The sequence below is a fragment of the Ornithorhynchus anatinus genome, chromosome 4 (assembly GCF_004115215.2).
Source record: "Ornithorhynchus anatinus isolate Pmale09 chromosome 4, mOrnAna1.pri.v4, whole genome shotgun sequence".
NCBI lineage: Eukaryota > Metazoa > Chordata > Mammalia > Monotremata > Ornithorhynchidae > Ornithorhynchus > Ornithorhynchus anatinus.
In genome coordinates, this window is record NC_041731.1 from 90,784,814 (window position 1) to 90,807,631 (window position 22,818).

Here is a 22,818-nt window from a genome sequence, read left to right on the forward strand (position 1 = left end):
AGTGAGATCAAAATATCTGTTTAGAGATGGGGCCTGATGTATTACTGTGAGAATTGATTGGTGTGAACATGACTCTGGTAGAATAAATAGCTGCATTTGAGAGGTTGCCTCTTAGGAAAGCTAAGGAGTAGGACGTTTAAAACATGTTTTTCAATGACTAACTTGTATTATGCCATTGATCAATCAACCGTATTATGTGAGTGTTCACTGTGTGCAGAACATTGTACTAAGCACTCAGGAGAGTACAGTCCAATAGGAAGAGTAGACCTATTCCCTGCCCTTAAGGAGTTTGCATCCTAGAGTGGAATACAGGCTTTAAAATGCATTAATATGTACAAAGCTGCTGGGGGGATGAAAGTGAGATGAATAAAGGGTACAAATCCAGGGGCAAGGGAACATAATGAGTAGAAGATAGGAGAAATGAGGACTTAGTTGGGAAGGCTTCCTGGAGGAGATGTGATTTTTAGTAAGGCTTTGAAGGAAGGAAAGAGTGGTGGTCCGTTGTGTGAGTGTGGGGATTTTCCAGGCCAGAGGAAAGACACTGGGGAGGTGTCGGCAGTGAGATAGATGAGATAGAGTAAGTTGGTGTAGGAGCAGTGAAGTATGTGGACTAGGTTAAAGTAGAAAGTCAGTGAGGTAATATTTTAAAGCCAATGGTAAGGAGTTTGATGTGGAGGTTGATAGGCAACCATCTGGGGGTTCTTGAGAAGTGGGAAACAGACTGAAAACATGGGCTGAACCTTTTTGTGACAGAAGTAAGTTCTGGAGTTGGGAGAAAGGAAGCAGGGAGAGTAATGAGGAGGCTGAGGCAGTGGTTAAGATGGGATTGGATTAGTGGAGTGTCAGTTTGGAGTGGAAAGGGTGGACTGTGAAGGTAGAAGCAGCGGGATTTGGTGGAATATGTGGGTTGAATGAAAGAGATGAATTGAGGATAATGCTAAGGGTATGGTCTTGAGACAAAGGAGGACAGGGATGTTACCTCTGTGATGGGAAAGATCTGTTTAATTTGAGCTGTTGGGGAGAGGTAGAGGTGTCCTAAAGCTAGGTGGAAATATGAAACCGCAGAAGAGAGGAGAGATCATGGTATAAAAAGTAGATTTAGGAATAATCAATGTGTAGATGGCAGGTTGAAACCATGTGAGCTAATGAACTCTCCAAGGGAATGTCTGTAGATGGAAAATAGAAAGGGATCTAGAACTTAGCCTTGATGGATTCTCCCAGTTAGAGGATGGGAAGCAGAGGAGAAGCCTGAGAGACTGAAAAGAGCAGCCATATTCATTGAGTTCAGTTGTATTTATTGACCTCTTACTGTGTGCAAAGCAAACACTGTACTAAGCACCACTGAGTTAGGAGAATCAGGAGGGGACTGATGCCACTATTAACCTTAAAAAAAAACCTTAAAAACCCTAGGAAATTCTCTGATAGCACTCATCAATGCCTGTGATACGCAACCTCAAACACTGTTAGCTGCGTAGACAATGAAACGTATCTTTTTATGTTTTCTGTAAAACTAAAAAATCTTAGGGCCCCATCTTTAGCAGAAGAAGGTTTATGGAGATTATTATTTTTTTAATATGGTATTTGAGTATTGTGTGCCAGCACTGGGATAAATACAAAATAGTTGGAATGTTGTTGCTGTTGAGCAATCTCTTCATATAATAATAATAATAATAATATTTGTTAAGCTCTTACTATGTGCCAAGCACTGTTCTAAGCACTGGGGGAGATCCAAGGTAATCAGGTTGTTCCACGTGGGGCTCACAGTCTCAATCCTCATTTGACAGATGAGATAGCTGAGGCACAGAGAGGTTAAGTGACTTGCCCAAGGTCACACAGCTGACAAGTGGTGGAGCTGTGATTAGAACCCATGACCTCTGACTCCCAAGCCCGGGCTATTTCCACTGAGCCACGCTGCGGTGACAGGAAACATCTTTTCGAAAATGTCTTGATGACAGGTGCAGGACCCTATAATTTCTTTAGTGATGTAAAATTCTTAATTCCATGATCTTCAAAGCCTTGGATTATTTCCTCTTTGGCATCGCACATCTTGTTGTACTTGTTCTTAATTTACCTGACATGGAGAAGAGAGACCTGGTTGTTGGGGATGAAAAGGACATGAATACATTTGATGCTGAGCCTCCACCACTCAGAGAATAGGCCAGTTGAAAGCTGAACTGTTTAGACTGTGAGCCTGTTGTTGGGCAGGGATTATCCCTATCTGTTGCCGAATTGTACATTCCAAATGCTTAGTTCAGTGCTCTGCACATAGTAAACGTTCAATAAATACGATTGAATGGTATAAAACTAGATGGCAGGACTAGACGCTCTCTCTCTCTCTGCGGAGTACTGGTCTGAACACTTGGGAGTATTTAATAGATACCATTGATCAATATCCACGTTACATATGGTCTCAGGTCCATATGACTTCTGGAGGATAGAGGGTAGGCTACATTACTCGTAAAGGGTGTTAGTAAACAAGTGGGATGGGAGTGATCTCTGTAAGCTATGTTTCAACTACTTCTGCCATGCCTGCTGGGATTCCCTTTTGAGATCTGTCAATTCCCTTCTATTCCTCTGCTTCTGGAAGCCTTGACTCTCTACTGTGACCCAATCAACCTAAACGAGAAGCAGGGTGGCTCACTGGAAAGAGCCGGGGCTTTGGAGTCAGAGGTCATGGGTTTGAACCCCGGCTCTGCCACTTGTCAGCTGTGTGACTTTGGGCAAGTCACTTAACTTCTCGGTGCCTCAGTTCCCTCATCTGTAAAATGGGGATTAAGACTGTGAGCCCCACGTGGGGCAACCTGATTCCCCTGTGTCTACCCCAGCGCTTAGAACAGTGCTCGGCACATAGTAAGCGCTTAACAAATATCAACATTATTATTAAACAAAAGCCAGGTGAAATGCGAAAAATGGCTGGGGGGCAGGCAGGTGCCAGGAATGTGAAGCAGCATGGCCTAGTGGCAAGAGCACGGGCTTGGGAGTCAGAGGTAATGGGTTCTAATCCAGACTTTGTTACTTGTCTGCTGTGTGATCTTGGGCAAGTCACTTAACTTCTCTGTGCCTCAGCTACCTCATCTGTCAAAGAGGATTGAGACTGAGACCCATGTGGGACAGGAACTGTGGCCAAGCTGATTATCATGTATACATCCCAGTACTTAGAACAGTGCTTGGCACACAGTAAACACTTAACAAAACCATTATTATGAAGGGTGGCAATTATGCTGTACAAATTCTGAGCCAGGGGGAAAGCCTCAAGTGCAGTAATTAGTCAGTCAGTGGTATTTGAGTGCATAATCCATTCAATCATATTTATTGAGCACTTACTGTGTGCAGAGCACTGTACTAATCGCTTGGAATGTACAGTTCGGCAACAGAGACAATCCCTGCCCAACAATGGGCTTACAGTCTAAAATGGGGAGACAGGCAACAAAACAAGTAGACTGGCACACAATGTGTTCAGAACGCTGTACTAAGCACTTGGGAAAGTACACTATGACAGAATTGGTTGACAAGGAGCTTATACCAAACTGGGTGTGGAGTAAATGGCTCCAGATGCCACTAATAACAAGAGGGCTTGGAATTTCCAGTACCTAAACTCCAAAGGAACACATACTGTGGTAGAGCTAATATATTATTTTCTGTTCAAAGGGGTTTTTTTTAATACAGTGAAAGTGCAATCTAATGAGTATTGCTTTGAATTTTTGGGTTCCAAGCAATTTGGGTGACAATGCAAGAAGTTATGTAAGAAGTAAGGAGTTTAACTAAAATCATACGTTTTTGATTGAAGTGCCATTTTTTATTTGGGTTATACAAGCTCTGTCGACACTCAAAGCTTCTCAGTGCTTCTGTGAGATGAGCAAAATATCTATAGCTGGAATTGGTTTAAAATTACTGATTTTATTATAGAATGGTCAGAAGCTCCTTTTTTTCCTTCCTGGCGCTTTAATAAAAGTTTCTCCCAAAGCCTATGGTAACTCAGATAAGTAAGGCATTTTGGAAAGAGTATTAACTTCTTCCAACCATTAGGGATCAGTGTAGAGAATCGCTGAAAACATTGTTCATCCACCTCTGAGGGGTGTGAAACGGTCCCTAGTGGTTCTAATGAACTCCGGTACAAAATAGCTGCAGGTTCTGTGAAAGCCGGACTCATTTATTTTATGTTTTCACTTATGTCTTTATATTTTTGTTGCTAAATTGAGGTTAATGAATTTTCTTTCTACAGAATCTTCTGGGCTTAAATCCTCGAATACGATCTCACGCTACTGTACGTTCCACAGCAGCAAAGAAGCAAGACAAGAAGCACTGGAAAAGAAACCTTGATAAGAACTGCTTTGTAAGTACCGTTCAACATAATTACATGTAGAAAGCCCTGTTGATTCAATATGAGTTGAATTTAATGCTAGAAATGCAGTTTATGGTACAGAAATCCGATTGTGATTGTTTTAACCTCTCTGACCATTTATTCCAAGCATCCTAGCTACAGTCAATCTCAAAAGAATGTTTTTCTCCATGTGGGTTTGCATCTCATAAGTGTCACGGCAACACTTTACTGAAATAATTCTGATTCATTTAGATGTAAGTTTTTGAAGTTGTTTTCCTGGGGAAATAAAACAAGCACTTAATGCCAAGAAGCCTTTTGAGCCTGGCCCAAAGCACATTTGTTGTCCTTTGTCTTAAAAAAGAAGCTGTGTTTTTGCCAAGGAATTGGCCTAACAATAATACTATCACATTAGGGTAAAACCAGGTCTCCTTCCTATTCCCTTTCTTTTTGCTGCCAAATCGAAAAAGACATATCGAAAGGAGTTAGTGTGAGAGGGAGCAGAGGAAGTACTTGGGTTCCCAGAGAGTATCCTAATCCTAAGAGACCCCCAATTCTGGTGGGAGGGTGGGGTTGGGGTGAGAGCCAGCAGGAAATAAGATGACCACTGTTATTCATTCAGTCATATTTATTGAGCGCTTACTGTGTTAGACTCCGAAGTCTTGAGGGGGTGTGATTCCTTGCCCACAGGACTATGGAAATTACCCATATGACCTGCAGTGACAGCTGGTGTGAAAGTATGCTAGGCAGACCGTACCCTGCAGAACTGAGGCACTGACAAGCTTAATTTTAAAGTTCGGGAGGTGAGAGAGGAAGCTTAACCAAATCCAAAGTCTAAACTGCCAATTGCAAAAGCCTTAAGAAGTGCATAGTTGTTACTTTGCCTCACCATGGCTCAGTGGAAAGACCCCGGGCTTGGGAGTCAGAGGTCATGGGTTCTAATCCCGGCTCCGCCACTTGTCTGCTGTGTAACTTTGGGCAAGTCACTTCACTTCTCGGTGCCTTGGTTACCTCATCTGTAAAATGGGGATTAAGATTGAGAGCCCCACGTGGGACAATCTGATTACCTTGTATTCCCCGCCCCCCAAGTGCTTAGAACTGTGCTTGACAACCTGATTACCCTGTATCTACCCCAGCACTTAGAACAGTGCTCTGCACAGAGTAAGAACTTAACAAATACCAATATTATTATTATAGTAAGCGCTTAATAAATACCATTATTCCAGCACTTAGAACAGTGCCCAGTGCTTAGAGCAGAAGCAGCGTGGCTCAGTGGAAAGAGCCCGGGCTTGGGAGTCAGAGGTCATGGATTAGAATCCAGCTCTGCCACTTGTCAGCTGTGTGACTGTGGGCAAGTCACTTCACTTTTCGGTGCCTTAGTTCCCTCATCTGTAAAATGGGGATTAACTGTGAACCTCACGTGGGACAACCTGATTACCCTGTATCTACCCCAGCGCTTAGAACAGTGGTCTGCACATAGTAAACACTTCACAAATACCAACATTATTATTATTATTATTATTATTAAATACCATCATCATTATTATTATTTAAGAAACACCTTACTGTTCCTAAAAGGTGATACTTCCACATGACCCAAGGCAGGCTCTTTTCCCCCAGACACTCTTGTAGCAAGACCGACAAAGAGCAGATGGAGAGAGATCTCCTTCATTTAAGAGACCAGTTGGGTTGACTCTCATTCCCAGATGTTTCTGGGAAAAGCACATCTTTTTCCTCATGGGAATTTTAGTCCACAGGGATGTTTTTCTGCTTCTCAGTCCACTAACTTTATCTTCACCTTCAGTGGAAACCTGAACATTAGAACAATCAGTTTCTGCCAGCAGCCACCAGTCTTAGTGTTGTCCTGCAGAAGAGTGACCTTTTACTTTTCTAATTCCATCAGAATTCATATATTCTAAACCTGATAATAAAGTCTATCCCTGCAGATCCTGCTGCCATCCCAGAGTTCCCAAATTTTCAGTCTTTACTGAACCCATTTCCCTTCCAATCATAATAATAAAAATGATGGCATTTGTTAAGCGCTTAATATGTGCAAAGCACTGTTCTGAGTGCTGGAGGAAATAAAAGGTGATCAGGTTGTCCCACGTGGGGCTCATAGTCTTGGGGATAACTGAGAAGGGCTTTTTGGAGGGCTTACTGTATGCAGAGGACTGTATAAAGCACTTGGAAGAGTAGAGTAAATAGAGTTGATAGATATGTTGTCTCCCAACTCTCTTGGAGAATTCATACACTTGTCATGGGTTGCTTTTCTTCCTGCCTTCTGGATATCTGCACCTGGATGTCCCACTGACACCTCAAACTAAAACTGTCCAAGACAGAACTCCTTATCTTCCCACCCAAACCCTGTCCTCGCCTTCCCTTTCCATAACTCTAGATCATACCGCTACTTTTTCTGCCTCAAAACCCATAACACTGACATTATCCTGCTTTCATTTCTCCCCACAACCCACTTATTCAGTCTGTCACCAAATCTTGTCAGTTCTACCTTCACAAGACTAAAATCCTCCCTTTCCTCTCTATCCAACCTGCTACTCTGTTGATGCAAACACTTACATATCTCTTATTTATCCTAATGTTTGTCTCCCCCTTTTGACAGTAAACTCATTATGGGCAGGAGGTGTGTTTTCCGACTCTTTTGTATTGTACTCTCCCAAGCACTTGTTCTGCATACAGTAAACAGCACTCAATAAATACCATTTGTTGATAATGAACTTACAGTCTAGAGAGGGACAGCTATTAAAATAAATTATGGATAGGTACATAAGCGTTGCGGGGAGAAGGTGGGGTGAATATCCAGTGCTTAAAGAGAATAGATCTCATTCCCTCCATTACTGTATCATCGCATCCCTAAATCTCCTCTCCCTTCAGAGAAGCAGCATGGTATAGTGGATAGATCACAGGACTGGAAGTCAGAAGATCATGGGTTCTAATCCCGACTCTGCCACGTGTCTGTTGTGTGGTCTTGGGCAAGTCACTTCACTTCTCTGTACCTCAGTGACCTCATCTGGAAAATGGGGATTGAGACTGGGAGATCCACGTGGAACAGGGACTGTATCCAACCCAATTTGCTTGTATTCTCCGCCCCCGCCCTCCCCCCCCCCCCATTGCTTAGAACAGTGCCTGGCACATAGTAAATGCTTAACAAATACCATAATTATTATTATTATTCAAAGTCTGGGGGTGCCCCACTTCCAGGTCCACTAATTAGTCAGGTTGGAACCTGACAGGGAGAGAACCAGGAGATGAGGGTGAGAAGTGGGTCCTCAGAGGTTATGGAAAGACTCAAGGGGAAGATCCAAGTCCTACTACCCCTTGTCTATTCTGCTTCTGCCTCTATTACATAGAGCCAGAATGATTGGCTTAGGCTAGGACTTCCTGCTGTCCCTAAATTCCATATCAGTGGCAAAACATCACTTCACATTCTGTCAAAAATACTAGTGATTTGGGGTTAGAGTTAGCTTGTTGCAGGTAGAGAATGTCTATTGTATGTCCTACCATTGACTTCGAATACCTCCCTTCTCACAGCTGCCAAACTAACTCTCTTCCCCTCTTCAAAGCCCTACTGAGACCTCACCTCCTCCAGGAGGCCTTCCTAGACTGAGCCCTTCCTTTCCCTCTGCTCCTCCTCCCCTCCCAGTTCCCCCTACTCCCTCTCTCTGCTCTTCCCCCTTCCCCTCCCCATAGCACTTGTGCATATTTGTTTATATTATTTATTGCTCTATTTATTTGGTTAAGGATATGTATATATCTATGATTCTATTTATCTTCATGGTATTGACACCTGACTTCTTGTTTTGTTGTCTGTCTCCCCCATTTGGACTGTGAGCCCATTATTGGGTAAGGATTGTTTCTACTTGTTGCCGAATTGTACATTCCAAATACTTAGTACAGTGCTCTGCATGTAGTAAGTGCTCAATACATACGATTGAATGAACCATGAGCTTGGGAGAGTACAGTGCTCTACACACAGTAAGCACTCAATAAATCCAACTGAATGAATGAATTAATAATGTTGGTATTTGTTAAGCGCTTACTATGTGCCGAGCACTGTTCTAAGCGCTGGGGTAGACATAGGGGAATCAGGTTGTCCCACGTGGGGCTCACAGTCTTAATCCCCATTTTACAGATGAGGGAACTGAGGCACAGAGAAGTTAAGTGATTTGCCCACAGTCACACAGCCGACAAGTGGCAGAGCTGGGATTCGAACTCATGAGCCCTGACTCCAAAGCCCGTGCTCTTTCCACTGAGCCACGCTGCTTCTCTAATTAGAATTAGAGAAGCAGCACTGCCTAGTGGAAAGAAAACAGGCCTAGGAGTCAGAGGACCTGGGTTCTAATTCTAGCTCTGACAACTGCCTGCTGTGTGACCTTGGACAAATCCATTTCTGTGACTGTTTTCTCAACTCTAAAATAGGGATTATAATATCTGTTCTCCCTTCTTATCAATCATTTGTATTTATTGAACTCTTACCATGTGCAGAACACTGTATTAAGTGCTTGGAAACCTACAGTACAAGATAGGACTGTAAAACCCCTATGGGACAGGGACTGTATCCGACCTGATTAACTTGTATCTACCCTAGAATTTATAACAGTGCTCGACTTGCATTAAAGGCTGAAAAGATACCATAATACTAAAAATAATGATTTGCTGGAGAGTGAGCTGGACACTCAAATAATCGGAGGGTGAATTCTGTTAGTATAACGCTTGAATTGTGTGGGAGATTTCAAGTGACAAAATATGTCCACTTCTAATTATATTGGGTTGCCTTCATTAGAAAATTTCTGAATTATTATTGCCTGGGGGAATGTTTCATTATAAGTATCGTATCCTTCTGTTAGATTTTTCTCAAATTACCTCTCTGGGGAAATAATGCTAAAATAATTTTGGACTTGACACAAAACAGTTTTAGTTTAACTTTTCTTCTCATGACAGAGGATACTTTTCAATCATATGAATGTAAAAATCTTTGGGAGTATTAAAATTGTATATTCAACAGATTTCTCATTATGAACATATAATTGAAAGAAGGTACCATTATTTAAGAGGAATGGATCCTCGCCCTTAAAGGAGATAGGATTCATTTTTTTTTTCCTTGTCAAGTTTTCAAAGAGCAGAATAATTTTTATGTCAGAGCTAGATCTCACTTTCAGTGGGTTTTACATAACGCCATGCCCTCAATATAATTGAGGGATGATTCTATAAACTCGTATCTACTAGGTATGGCCATAGTATAAGTGAATCACTAAGAATGTATTTTTTGAATTCACAAAATCGCACATGCATTATGGAACTGTAGACAGATTTCTGGGTTTTGTGCCTGTTGTTCTACAGATATAAGTGTGAGTATATTGAAAGAGAAACACGATAACTTTCCCGAGCTCTCTGTACAGTCCTTGGCACAGTAAGAACTCCATAAATATGATTAATTAGTTTAACCATGGACAATTTTGGAGGTAAATTGGAAGGCTAATTTGGCCCTGCCTCAATTATTACAACAACCCCCCTACTGGTTATTTCTCCCAACCCTTCACCACTGCAATCACAGGCAAAGCAGCAAGCATCTTTGATTATTCTCAAACATCATAATAATAGTGGTATTTGTTAGGTGCCCACTATGTCCCAAGCACTGTACTAAGCGCTGGGGTAGATAAAAGATCATCTGGTCCCACATGGTGCTCAGAGTCTAAGTAGGAGAGAACACGGTTATTGAGCCCCCATTTTTCAGTGAGGTAAATGAGGCACAGAGAAATTAAATGACTTGCCCAAGGTCATTCATTCATTGAATCATATTTATTGAGCGCTTACTGTGTGCAGAGCACTATACTAAGCCTTTGGAAAGTACAATTTGGCAACAGATAGAGATAATGCTTAACTAACAACGGGCTCACTGTCTAGAAGGGGGAGACTTGACAACCAAACAAAACACACAGCAGGAACAAGGCACAACTAGATTTAGAACCCAGGTCCTGACTCCCATACTCTTCCTACTAGGCCAAGCTACAAGTCTTTAGTTTTATGAGGACACTCTGAAAGTTAACAATTATTCCCAATTGCCACACATCAAATTAAAATTCTAAATCTGGTTTTCTTCTTACCTAATCCCCATTTTTCCCCCAGCATCTGTCATTTTGAGATTTCTACTCCACCAGTGCATCATCTCCCACAATAACTTTTTTCGCCCTCTCTATTCTTTTGTAATGCCATTTCCTCCGTCTGGAATACCATCCTACTTTACGGCGTAATTAACGTATGTCCTGTCCTTCTGAGCTCTATGGAAAAACTTAGTTTTTCCCACATAATTCCTCCTCCCTCCTACTCTTAGTTGTACCACTGACTTGTGTCCCAACACAGAAGCATCTCTGAAAAATCTGTGTACAGACTTTTTTAAAATGTCATCTTGAGACTTGCAAACCAGAAATGTGCTTTTTGGTCTAATTTCCCGCTTGGACTTTTCAATGAGCCCTATCTTTCACCTTAAGAATGAGAACCGTATCTTTAATTTGTTTTTATTCTTCCAAAAAGTTCTTTCAATGTTATGATTAGACTGTAAGCCCGTCATAGGGCAGGGACTGTCTCTATCTGTTACTGATTTGTACATTCCAAGTGCTTAGTACAGTGCTCTGCACATAGTAAGTGCTCAATAAATACTATTGAATCAATGAATGAATGAATGATCATCATTAGTATCGTATTTGTTAAGCACTTCGTATGTGCCAGGCATGGTACTAAGCGCTGGGGAGGGATACAAGCAAATCAGGTTGGACACAGTCCCTGTCCCACATGGAGCTCCCAGTCTCAATCCCCATTTTACAGATGAGGTAACTGAGGCACAGAGAAGTGAAGTGACTTGCCGAAGGTCACACAGCAGACAAATGAAAGAGCGACTCTGACTCCTGGGCCTGTGCTCTCTCCACTGTGTCATGCTGCTTATTGGGCGCTTACTCTGGGCAGAGCATGGTGCTAGACTCTAGACTGTAAGCCCATTGTGGGCAGGAAGTGGGTGTCTGTTGCTGTATTGTACTTTCCAAACACTTAGTACAGTGGTCTGCACACAGTAAGTGCTCAGTAAATATGATTGAATACTACAGACTTGAGAGAGAACAGTAGAGATACTTTGCCTACCGTGGGTTTGACTGAGTGATTCCGGTCTGGCATTTGGTCCCAGACAGTTAAAGAGCCCTGGGAGAATGGAGAACCCCCTCTCAAAGCAGAAAGGACATTTGGGAACCAAATGACAAGGGGACGGCATATCTGTTCACTTACTGCATCCATCTTATTTGGCCTCCACAATCGAGGACATCACACATCCCCTTGAGTTTGGAGGGGGAGTTTCCCCCCCTTCTAGTCTGTGAGCCCATTTTTGGGTAGGGATTTTCTCTACCTGTTGCTGAATTGTACTTTCCAAGTGCTTAGTACAGTGCTCTGCACACAGTAAGCACTCAATAAATGCAGTTGAATGAATTAATGGAGGTGACGACAGCAGACAGGTCAGCCTGCCGGGAGAAAGCAAAACCAAGCTCTTTGCAGAAACGGCTTTCCACGTGCGAGTCCTTAAATGCTTGGTCCATTCCCCGATCGACGTCGAAATTACGTATCGCACAGGTACCCTACCTTCTGCAAGGGCTCTAAGCAGTTTTCCTAGAGCCCCAGTGGCCACCAAAACCATCGAGGCTGAGATGAGGCCCAGCAACCTGTGTTTAGGGAACAATAGATAATAGATACTATTGATGATTGCAGGGAAACATGTTATTTAAAGTACTTCAATAATGCTAGACTCTCCCTTTGAGAACCGAGAGTGTACCTCAGTCCTAGCAATTAGGACAAAATATTTATTTATGTATATTAGTGTCTTCCCCTCTAGACTGTGAGCTCATTATGGACAGGGAATGTGTTGTTGTATTGTACTCTCCCAAGTGCTCAGTACAGTGCTTTGCACACAGGAAGTGCTCCATAAATATGAGTGAATGAATGAAGAAGCTGTGGAAGTAAATTGATTAGAGAGAGAGTGGTTTCCACAGAAGCAAACCTGCCAGTTATATTCCTGGTGGGGTGGAGAGAGCAATGAGTACATCCCCATATCAAACAAGAACTCCACACTATCTGGCTTCTAAGCTCTGCATCCACTTTTCCCCTACCTCTCCTCCCTTCTGTCCTACTCCATCCCAGCCCGCACACTCCGCTCCTCTGCTGCCGCTAACCTCCTCACTGGGCCTCTTTCTCGCCCATCCCCCTGTCGACTCCTGGCCCTCTTCCTACCTCTGGCCTGGAATGCCCTCCATCCTCAAATCTGCCAAACAATCACACCCCCCCCCCCAAAGTCCTCCTGAAAGCTCCCTTTCTCCAAGAGGCCTTCCCAGACTAAGCCCCCTTTTCCGCAGCTCCTCGTCCTTTCTGCGTCACCTCAACTCTCTCCCTTTGCCCTCTTCCCTTTCCCCACCTCCCCCAGCACTTATGTATATATCTATAATTCTATTTATATTGATGTTTATTTACTTATTTTGATGTGTGCGTGTATATACGTATATATATTTCTATTGGAGAAGCAGCGTGGCTCAGTGGAAAGAGCCTGGGCTTGAGAGTCAGAGGTTGTGGGTTCGAATCCTGGCTCTGCCACTTATCTGTGTGACTGTGGGCAAGTCACTTAACTTCTCTGTGCCTGTTACTTCATCTGTAAAATGGGGATTAACTGTGAGCCTCATGTGGGACAACCTGATTACCCTGTATCTCCCCCAGCAGTTAGAACAGTGCTCTGCACATAATAAGCACTTAACAAATACCAACATCATTATTATTATTATCCTGATGGCTGTTTACTTGTTTTGATGTTTGTCTCCCCACTTCTAGACTGTGAGCTTGGTGTGGGCAGGGGTTGTTTCTCTCTATTGCTGAATTATACTTTCCAAGTGCTTAGTACAGTGCTCTGCACACAGTAATCGCTCAATAAATACGATTGAATGAATTCACTCATTCAGTCATATTTATTAAGCGCTTACTTAAAGCAAAGGCTTTTACTATGAAGAAACCATTTATGACCAAAGTGATCACCTGATTAAAATATATGTACCCCAGAGCTTAGAACTGTGCTTGACACACAAGCACTAAACACCATAATTATTATTCATTATTATGCCAGTGCTGTGCTGTAGTTTCATCATTGTATTGATTGAGCATTTACAGTGTGTGAAGCCCTGCAATTAAGTGCTTGGGAGAGTACAATTCAACATTGTCACATTCCCTGCCCACAAGGAGGTTACAATCTAGAATCACTTAGTACAGTGCCAGGCGAATAGTAAGTGCTTAACAAATGCCATTATTATTATTAGAAAGGGAGATGGGTGTTAAAAGAAAATATTAATAGGTGCATTCATTGTCGCATTAAGCGCTTACATAGGTGCATTCATTCAATCGCATTAAGCACTTACTGTGTGCAGAGCACTGTTCTAAGCACTTGGGAAAGTACAATACACCAATAAAGAGGGACAATCCCTGCCCACATGAGCTCACAGTCTGGGGAGGGGGGGAAATAAGTACTGTAGGATGGGGGAAGGGGTGACTATCAAGTACTTGTGTCCTGACAGAACAGGCTTGACTTGGTTTGCTAACATGGGCCTTGTCACTCACATTAAGCAGCTAATTTTCAGGATTCCGCCCGGGCTTTTCATTCAGAAACCTTAACCATCAAGAACATGGTCCCAGGAATCATTCTCCTATTGTAAGAATAGGGGGACTAGACTTCAGTATTAATAGCAGTTGTAGTAATAGTACTGATTTTGCCCATTTGGTGCAGTGCACTGTACTAGATGCTCAGGAAGTACAGAACAAAGAAGTAACATAGACTTATGTCTACGATAATCATGTAGTCTCATTTTCTGATTCCCAGATTTATGTTCTTTCCACCAGACCAAAGAACCGACATGTCGTCAGGATAATCACTTAAAAATATAAATCAAATATGATTGAATAGAAAGACATACATTTTTAGGAAGTACTATTTAGAACAACCAAAACTCATGGTAAGGTAGCAAGGCATGTTAGGGGAAACTTTAGTGCCATTTGAGGGCCATATTTCCAGAACCAAGTTTGCTGAGTTTCTGTGAGTTATTTTAGTCCATAGCCTTTGAAATGTGAAATTTTTGCAACTTAAGGAAACCAAAGGAGTATTCTGCTGGTGAATGTGAGTCTTCCAGTCTGAGTTTCTACTGTAACCCAAGTACTATGTGTAAATACACGATTTAGAGATTAATAATGATGGTATTTGTTAAGCACTTACTATTTGCCACGCACTGTTCTAAGCACCTCAAATTACTGAGGTAATGTAGGAAAAAAAAATATAATTTTGTGTGAGTGGGAGTGGGGCTTTGGTCTGGAAATTCTTCCCAGCTGGTTAATCCTGGATCCATATTTATATTCTGCTAAACCATCCATGCATGATTAAAGTGAATTACTGATTTTAAACTTCAACAAGATGCACTTCAGCTGTCTCAATTTTTTTTCCAGTACAGCTAGGAAAAGAAAGACACATCTCATCTTTAAGCTAAAATCAACTTGGGCACATCTGGTTCTACTGCTCAAGTCATATAGGTGTTTTAATGTGTGAATTTCACATGTTTGAGATTTCAAGGTGGCAGGAAGAAACAGGAGAAAGCAATTTATAGGTTTGGAAATCTGGTGCTCCAGCTAGGAGTGAAGTGTAAAAAAAAAAAAAAAAAGGAAGGATTAAGTACAACACCGGAGACATTTATAGAGAAATGGCGTCTCCGGATTGTCGGTTGGTGGCTCAGAATTGTCTCGACCCTTCCCCTGAAGCCTGCTTGAGTATCGGTCCGTCATATCTGTCGAGCACTTAATTTGTGCAGAGCACTATACAAAATGCTTAGGAGACAGAGTTGGTAGATATGTTCCTTGCCAACAATAAACTTACAGCCTAGAAGGGGTGACAGACATTAATATAAATACTTTACAGACATGCAAATAAGTGGTGGTGGGTGGGGCAGGATGAATAAAGTGTGTAAATGCAAGGGCAAGTAGATTTAGATTTAACAGTGTGGTTTAGTGGAAAGAGCACGGGTTTGGGAGTCAAAGGTCATGGGTTCTAATCCCAGATCTGCCACTTGTCAGCTGTGTGACTTTGGGCAAGTCACTTCACTTCTCTTTGTCTGTTATCTGTAAATTGAGGATTGACTGTGAGCCAGTCCCATGTGGGACAACCTGATAACCTGGTATCTATCCCGGTGCTTAGAATAGTGCTTGGCACATAGTAAATACTTAAATGCCATCATTATTATTACTGAGCTCTTAATCAGCGTGGCTCAGTGGAAAGAGCCCGGGCTTTGGAGTCAGAGGTCATGGGTTCGAATCCCGGATCTGCCACTTGTTAGCTGTGTGACTGTGGGCAAGTCACTTAACTTCTCTGGGCCTCAGTTACCTCATCTGTAAAATGGGGATTAAGACTGTGAGCCCCGCGTGGGACAACCTGATTCCCCTGTGTCTACCCCAGTGCTAAGAACAGTGCTCTGCACATAGTAAGCGCTTAACAAATACCAACATTATTACTATTATTATTAATCTGTGTGGGGCACAGTATTGAGAGTTTGGAAGAATACAGAATCAGTGGATCTGGTCAATGTCCTTGGAGAAGCAGCATGATGGAATAGGTAGAACACGGGCCTGGGAGTCAGAAGGTCATGGGTTCTAATCCCAGCCCTGCCACTTGTCTGCTGTGTGACCTTGGGCAAGCGACTTCACTTCTCCAGGCCTCAGTTACCTCATCTGCAAAGTGGGGATTAAAACTGAAAACTCCATGTGGACAGAGACTATTGTCTAACCCGATTTGCTTGTAACCATCCCGGCACTTAATGCCTAGCACATAGTAAGTGCTTAACAAATACCATAACTATTGCCATTATTATTAGGAGGCTTATAGACATAAATAACTTAAAGGAAGGGAAAAGAAATAGAGTATACCCTATAGGGTATTACTAGAGTAACCTGAAAGTGTTTCTTCCCTCCCAAATCCCCACCCAGTGAATGCTTTGGCAATTGATAAATCAAAACCAATAATAATAATGGCATTTGTTTGCTTACTATGTGTCAATCACCGTACTAAGTGCTGGGGTGTATACAAATGGGCAGTGTTATTTATTTTAAGTGCTTACTGTCTGCAGAATACTGTACTGAGCAACTAGGAGAGTACAATAGAGTAGGTTGACAAAATCCCTGTCTTCTAGGAGCTCACAGTTTAGTGGACAATATGTAATGAGAACTAGTAAAGAAATTGAGACTGCTGCATGACCTAAAATTGTTAATTGTAATAAACAATAATAATAATTGTGGTGTTAAGGATTTACTGTGTGCCAGGCCCTGACTTGCTCCCTTTGCTCTTCCCTTCACACTTCCACTTAAGTATATGTCTGCGATTTTATTTATTGTATTGCTGTCTATTTGTATTGATGTCTGCCTCCCCCTTCTCTCACCCAAACTGTAAACTCACTGTCACTGTTGATTGTTGTATTCTACTTTCCCAAGAGCTTAATGCAGTGCTCTGCACAATCATTCTTTTAATAGTATTTATTGAGCGCTTACTATGTGCAGAACACTGTACTAAATGCTTGGAATGTACAATTAGGTAACAGATAGAGACAATCCCTGCCCAGTAATGGGTTCTTATAGGGCTCAATAAATACAGTTGAATGAATGAACCAACTAAGCGCTGAGGTAGACACAAGCTGATGGAGTTGGACTCAGTCCCTATACTACAGAGGGTTCACAGTCTTAATCCCCATTTTACAGATGAAGTAATGGAGGTACATAGAAGATACATGACTTGTCCAAGGTCACGCATCAGATAAGTTGGTGAGTCTGCAATTAGAACCCAGGTCCTTCTGACTCCCAGGCTTTTGCTCTATCCCGTAGGGAACACCACTTCTCATTTACATAATAGGACAACAAACTGCCTTCCCCGCTCATCTCCCCACCATCCACCTCTCCTCATTTCTCCACCCAGATAGTGTTTTCAAAAAATGACATTCAGGACTTCCCAGCATCTCTGCCATCTTTCGGAGAATCCCTGTTGATGTCTGGACATTTCTCTTCACGGGGAAGAGAATAATAGGGCTAAAAAGAGGGTTGTCTTCAAGATGATGAACGCTAGGGAAGCTGATGTGAAGGTGAAAACGTGGACAGTGTTTTTATGATCTCCATCATTACACTTTTAGGTTCTTTGTTTAGCTCCTTTATATCAGTGAAGCCAAGTGTGCTATCTCCACAGTGGGTACATTTTATAAATTTTTAAAAAAACCAACACTGTCAAAAAATTCAAGAAAGCAGCAACATATTTGGGACCAAACCAATTTTGAAAATACATCATTCCTATAGTGGAGTCAAAAACCTTAATACATCTTTACTGTGTGATGGTATTTATCAGTACAGGGTAAATCGGGTAATCTATTATGGGTCAATAAGCTATAAGTGATAAAATAATGGCAGATAAAAATGTCTACTTTAATGGGCAGTATGTATATTAAAATGGAGCAATATGCTTCATTAATGTATTTTCAAATAAAGAAATATCATCTATGTGGCAATGTAGTGTTTTCTTAACAAAAGAAGTCAGCTAAAATTGTCTTTACCATCAAACGGTATATTTTACCTTTGCAAAACATTTATTTGGTGTTCACTGCAAGTAGGTAGGCGAGTTTAGCTGTTTTTCCCGAATGGGCATACAATGGCAGCTGCCTCTCTAATCGCCAGTCTATTCAAACGCTAATCGGTGGAACAATCATAGAATGCTAGTAGCTTGAATAGGTGTACAACGGCAGAGGTCTTTTTAATCACAGCACTATTCAACCACTAATCGGTGTGATGATTAAGGGACATTAGAGGGAGCACTCTGACATCTGATTCTCTGAACTGATGTCTGTTCAGACTACACTTACCAGTGCTCATCATGGCCAGACCGATTTCCTTAAACAAAATGCCGGAGCTCCTGGTGTCGAAAATATTGTAGGAGGATCTATTGAATGATTAGGGATTTGGGGCCTAGAGTGTGCTGTACGCTCGCAAAACTGTGTCCATTAATAATGAACGGGGCACACCTGGGGTGGTAAATACTGAGAAGTAATCTAATAGATCTTGTAGTCATGATATTAGTTATTTGTTGAGAGACTTGAAAATGTGTTTTCATGGGCCTCAAGTTAAAGTTGGCCGGATGTGTCCTTGAGTTGGAATTCTCAGAATTTCTCTCTTTCCAAATCGGTATCGTCTTCCATGAACAGTTTTCTACTTGCTGGACTAGAAACTTTTCGGGGTTGCTTATAGTCAGTCGTTCAGGTAAGAAATCTGGAACCCTGTCTAACACAATAGCACTTCTTTTCAATTGTCGCTAATTCGATTATATAGATTTGTGGAGTTTGTACACTTTGGAATACTCAGCATCTGTCCATTTGCTAATTGTCTATCATGCTTGATAATGATCCAGCATGCAAACTTCAATTTCTTCTAATATCAGATCGATTTAATTGATTCTCCTTCTATTCTCCATCTAATTTTTGCTCCATTGAGAAATAGATTTTCACTTGGGAAGTTTACACCCATCCTCGGCACTTCTGTATCTGTTCATTTAATTGTCTATTCGATTATTTAGTCTCCTCTTTTCATTGTTAATTTTATAGCTGTCTCCCCCATTAGTGCGTAAAGTCCTTGTTGGTTGAGATACATGTCACTTCTTAAATTTTGTACCTCCCAAGTGCTTAGTACATACATTTACATTTATGGTGCAAAGCGAGAACTCAGATTATAATCCAACCCGTGGCCCACATCAGGATTCTCAAGGAGCGTCTGAAATGAGGTAGTCTGTTCCACATTGGTTTTTTTTACCCATTTTAGGAGATGGGAAACAATTCAGGTACTCACAGTGTGGACATCTTTAATTGCTTCACATCATCACTTTTTTCCTGCAATTCCAGTATACAGTGTTCATATACCCTCAGATTTGATTCATTCATTCAATAGTATTTATTGAGTGCTTACTATGTGCAGAGCACTGTACTAAGTGCTTGGAATTACCATTCTATTATAGTTTCAGGTAGTTATTACTAGATAGACAATATGTTAACCAACCAGTGAATATTGTGGGACTATTTTTATAGTTGCCGAATTCTTCAGGTGGTAGCTCGAGTCCACATAATCAAAACTTATAATAATGGTTTTTGTAGTATTTAAGTGATAATAATAATAATAATGTTGGTATTTGTTAAGCGCTTACTATGTGCCGAGCACTGTTCTAAGCGCTGGGGTAGACATAGGGGAATCAGGTTGTCCCACGTGGGGCTCACAGTCTTAATCCCCATTTTACAGATGAGGGAACTGAGGCACAGAGAAGTTAAGTGACTTGCCCACAGTCACACAGCCGACAAGTGGCAGAGCTGGGATTCGAACTCATGAGCCCTGACTCCAAAGCCCATGCTCTTTCCACTGAGCCAAGTGCTTATACTAAGTGCCAAGAACTGGACTAAATGCAATATAATCAGGTTGGACAGTACCTGTCCCATATGGGACTCATGGTTTAAGTAGGGGAGAGAGAAGAGTTTTTGAATATAGAACCCCCATTTATAGATGAGGGAACTGAGGCACAGATAACATCGCCAAGATCCTCTCTTTCCTCTCCATCCAAACAGCTACCATGTTAGTACATTCATTCATTCATCCATCCTATCCAGACTGGATTACTGCATCAGCATCCTTTCTGACCTCCCAACCTCCTGCCTCTCCCCATTTCAATCTATACTTCATTCTGCTGCCTGGATTATCTTTCTACAGAAAGGTTCTGGGCATGTCACCCCTACCTCCTCAGAAATCTCTATTGGTTGTCTATCAACCTTTGCATGAAGCAAAAACTCCTCACTATTGGCTTCAAAGCTGTCCATCACCTTGCCCCCTCCAACCTCACTTCCCTTGTGTCCTTCTCCATCTCAGCCCACGCACTCCGCTCCTCTGGTGCTAATCTTCTCACTGGGCCTCGTTCTCACTTGGTGCATGTCCTACCTCTGGCCTGGAATGCCCTTCCTCCTCATATCTGCCAAACAATCTCACTTCCCTCCTTCAAAGCCCTCCTCCAAGAGGTCCTCCCCGACTAAGCCTCCTTTTCCTCAGCTCCCCCTCCCCTTCCCCAGTGCCCTGACTCACTCCCTTTGCTCTGTTCCCTCACCCCACAGCACTTGTATATATATGTACATATCTATAATTCTATTAATTTATATTAATACCTGTTTCCTTGTTTTGAAGTGTGTGTGTATATATATTTATATATATATGTATATATATACATATATCTTTAATTCTATATTGATGCTAGTGATGCCTGTTTACTTGTTTTGATATCTTTCTCCCCCCGTGTAAACTGTAAGCCCATTACGGGCAGGCATTGTTTCTTTTGCTCAATTTCACTTTCCAAGTGCTTAGTACAGTGCTCTGCACAAAGTTCTCAGTAAATATGATTGAATGAATGAATAATCACACAGCAAGCAAGTGTTAGAATTGGATTTTTAGAGTCCAGATCCTCTGACTCCCTGGCCCCTGCTTTTTTGCCCAGGCCTTGCTATTTGTAGCTGCTACTTATTATTTAAACAAATATTAGGACACCTTGAAAGCATCAGGACATTCTGCAAGGCACTCAAGAACGTTTGAGTGTTACAAAATATATTTCAAACTTTTATTCTATGTAAGCAGTCTTTAAAGACTTTAGGAATATGTAATGTTATGTGTTCACTTGGCAGACACTTTCCTTGCCCTTTCAGTGTTATTCATGTTTTATGCTACTGAGTTAGAGAGAATCATGAATCAAATGTGACTACTTCCACTTCCATTTTTCCTCTTGTTTCATGGGTACCATGAAACCAATCCGACATCCTGGACAGAAATCCTCGTGTTTGGCATATTTGCCAAGGATTGACCATTTGAGTCAGCTTTACCAAGCTATAATGCCCTTTTTGACGGTAACTATGACTTGGTTATAGCCATGCTAGCAAAGAAGGGTGTAGAAGGGAGCTAGTAGGATAGATTAAGTTCCTGACTGGGTTTATCCTGGAGATTTCTAGGCAAGCAGGAAAAAAAAAAAAAAAAGCTCCAGGAAGGTTCTCCAGCCTCACCTTGCATTAGCACCCTCACTTATGCCCCATTTCCCTGGAGACCATCCACTTTCTCCCTATTTTCCTGGGACTGGAGCCTGGATCCCTATTCTGTCCTCCACCCTCCCTCTCCCCCCACCCATTCCCCCACCAACACATCCCCCACCCCAGGCCCTGTTCCAAGAAAGCATGACATCCACAGGAAGCAGGAGAAAAGCTGCAGGAGGAAATGTATTTTCTGCTTTACTTCCCACTTGTTTCCAGTTTATTATTGGACTGCATAACTTTGCCATGCTTATAAGGGGAGAAAAATACCTCCTCCCTCCCACCCAACCTTCAGCAATACCATCCAAATGGTGTCCCAAGCAGTTTCTGGTACCCTTTTTTGTAAAGTTTCTGCTTTTGCTGCAGAAGGAACACAGGACTGGTAGTCAGGAGACCTGGTCAACAGGATGCCTGCAGCCACGACAAGATAGGGTAGGTTGGGAGTGCCCACATGCCCAATTCCCAGATTTAGTTCAGAGGGACTCAGCTTGGCCTAGTAAGAAAAGTACAGGCCTGTGATCCCCAAGGACCTGGGTTTTTATCTTGGCTCCATCGTTTGTCTATGTGACCTAGGGTAAATTACTTAACTTCTTTGCCTAAATTACATCATCGGTAAAATGGGGATTGAGATTGTTGAGCCCCATGGAGGACATGGGTACTGTGTCCAACCTGATTATCTTGTTTTTACTCCAGGTTGTAGTACAGTGCCTGACACATAGTAAGCACTTAACAAATACTACTTAAAAAAAAACGGCAGATTTACCCACCAATAAGATCCTTCTGGAAAGAACCAATCCAAGAAGGGATGTCTCCTGAAGCTTTAATTGGGATAATCCAAACCACACAATAGCCTTTCATTGGTTGAGAAGGTTGTGCATTAGCAAGCTGCAAACTCACTGTTATCCGTTTCTTGCGTGATGTCTTAGCTTGTAGAATATCTTCCTTGTTTAGAATGTTGGAGTAGATAAAAATATTTACACCCTATGTTTTTTTTAATTTATTTTTGTCCTCTTGAGTGGTAAATATTTTTATTTTCCTCTGTTAGTGTCAGCTCCTTGTGGGATAAGATTATATCACTTTGTTAGTCTGTACTTTCAGGTGGCTAATATGGTGCTTAGTGCTCAATAAATGCTAGTATTAAGTGTGAAAGAGATGTTTCCCATGCCTGATTTACCTCTGGCCTGAAAATGGTGGTGGAAATATTACCCAACCTTTATAGGTTTAAGTTCTTTTTCTGGGAAATTTAGACATAAGGGATTTATAGAAGCCACAAGTGTTGCTGGAAGAGGGATGATACAATGTCTGCAA

At 41.9% G+C, this 22,818-nt stretch overlaps 1 protein-coding gene across 1 annotated transcript in view; it reads left to right on the plus strand.

Annotated features, from left to right (window-relative positions):
- The window catches only part of DPYD (dihydropyrimidine dehydrogenase), an 832,560-nt gene that overhangs the window by 54,696 nt on the left and 755,046 nt on the right, over window positions 1–22,818 (plus strand). The window contains exon 2 of the mRNA XM_029062931.2: window positions 4,223–4,333. Within this exon, the coding sequence (XP_028918764.1) occupies window positions 4,223–4,333 (111 nt within the window). The remainder of the gene's footprint in view (window positions 1–4,222; window positions 4,334–22,818) is intronic.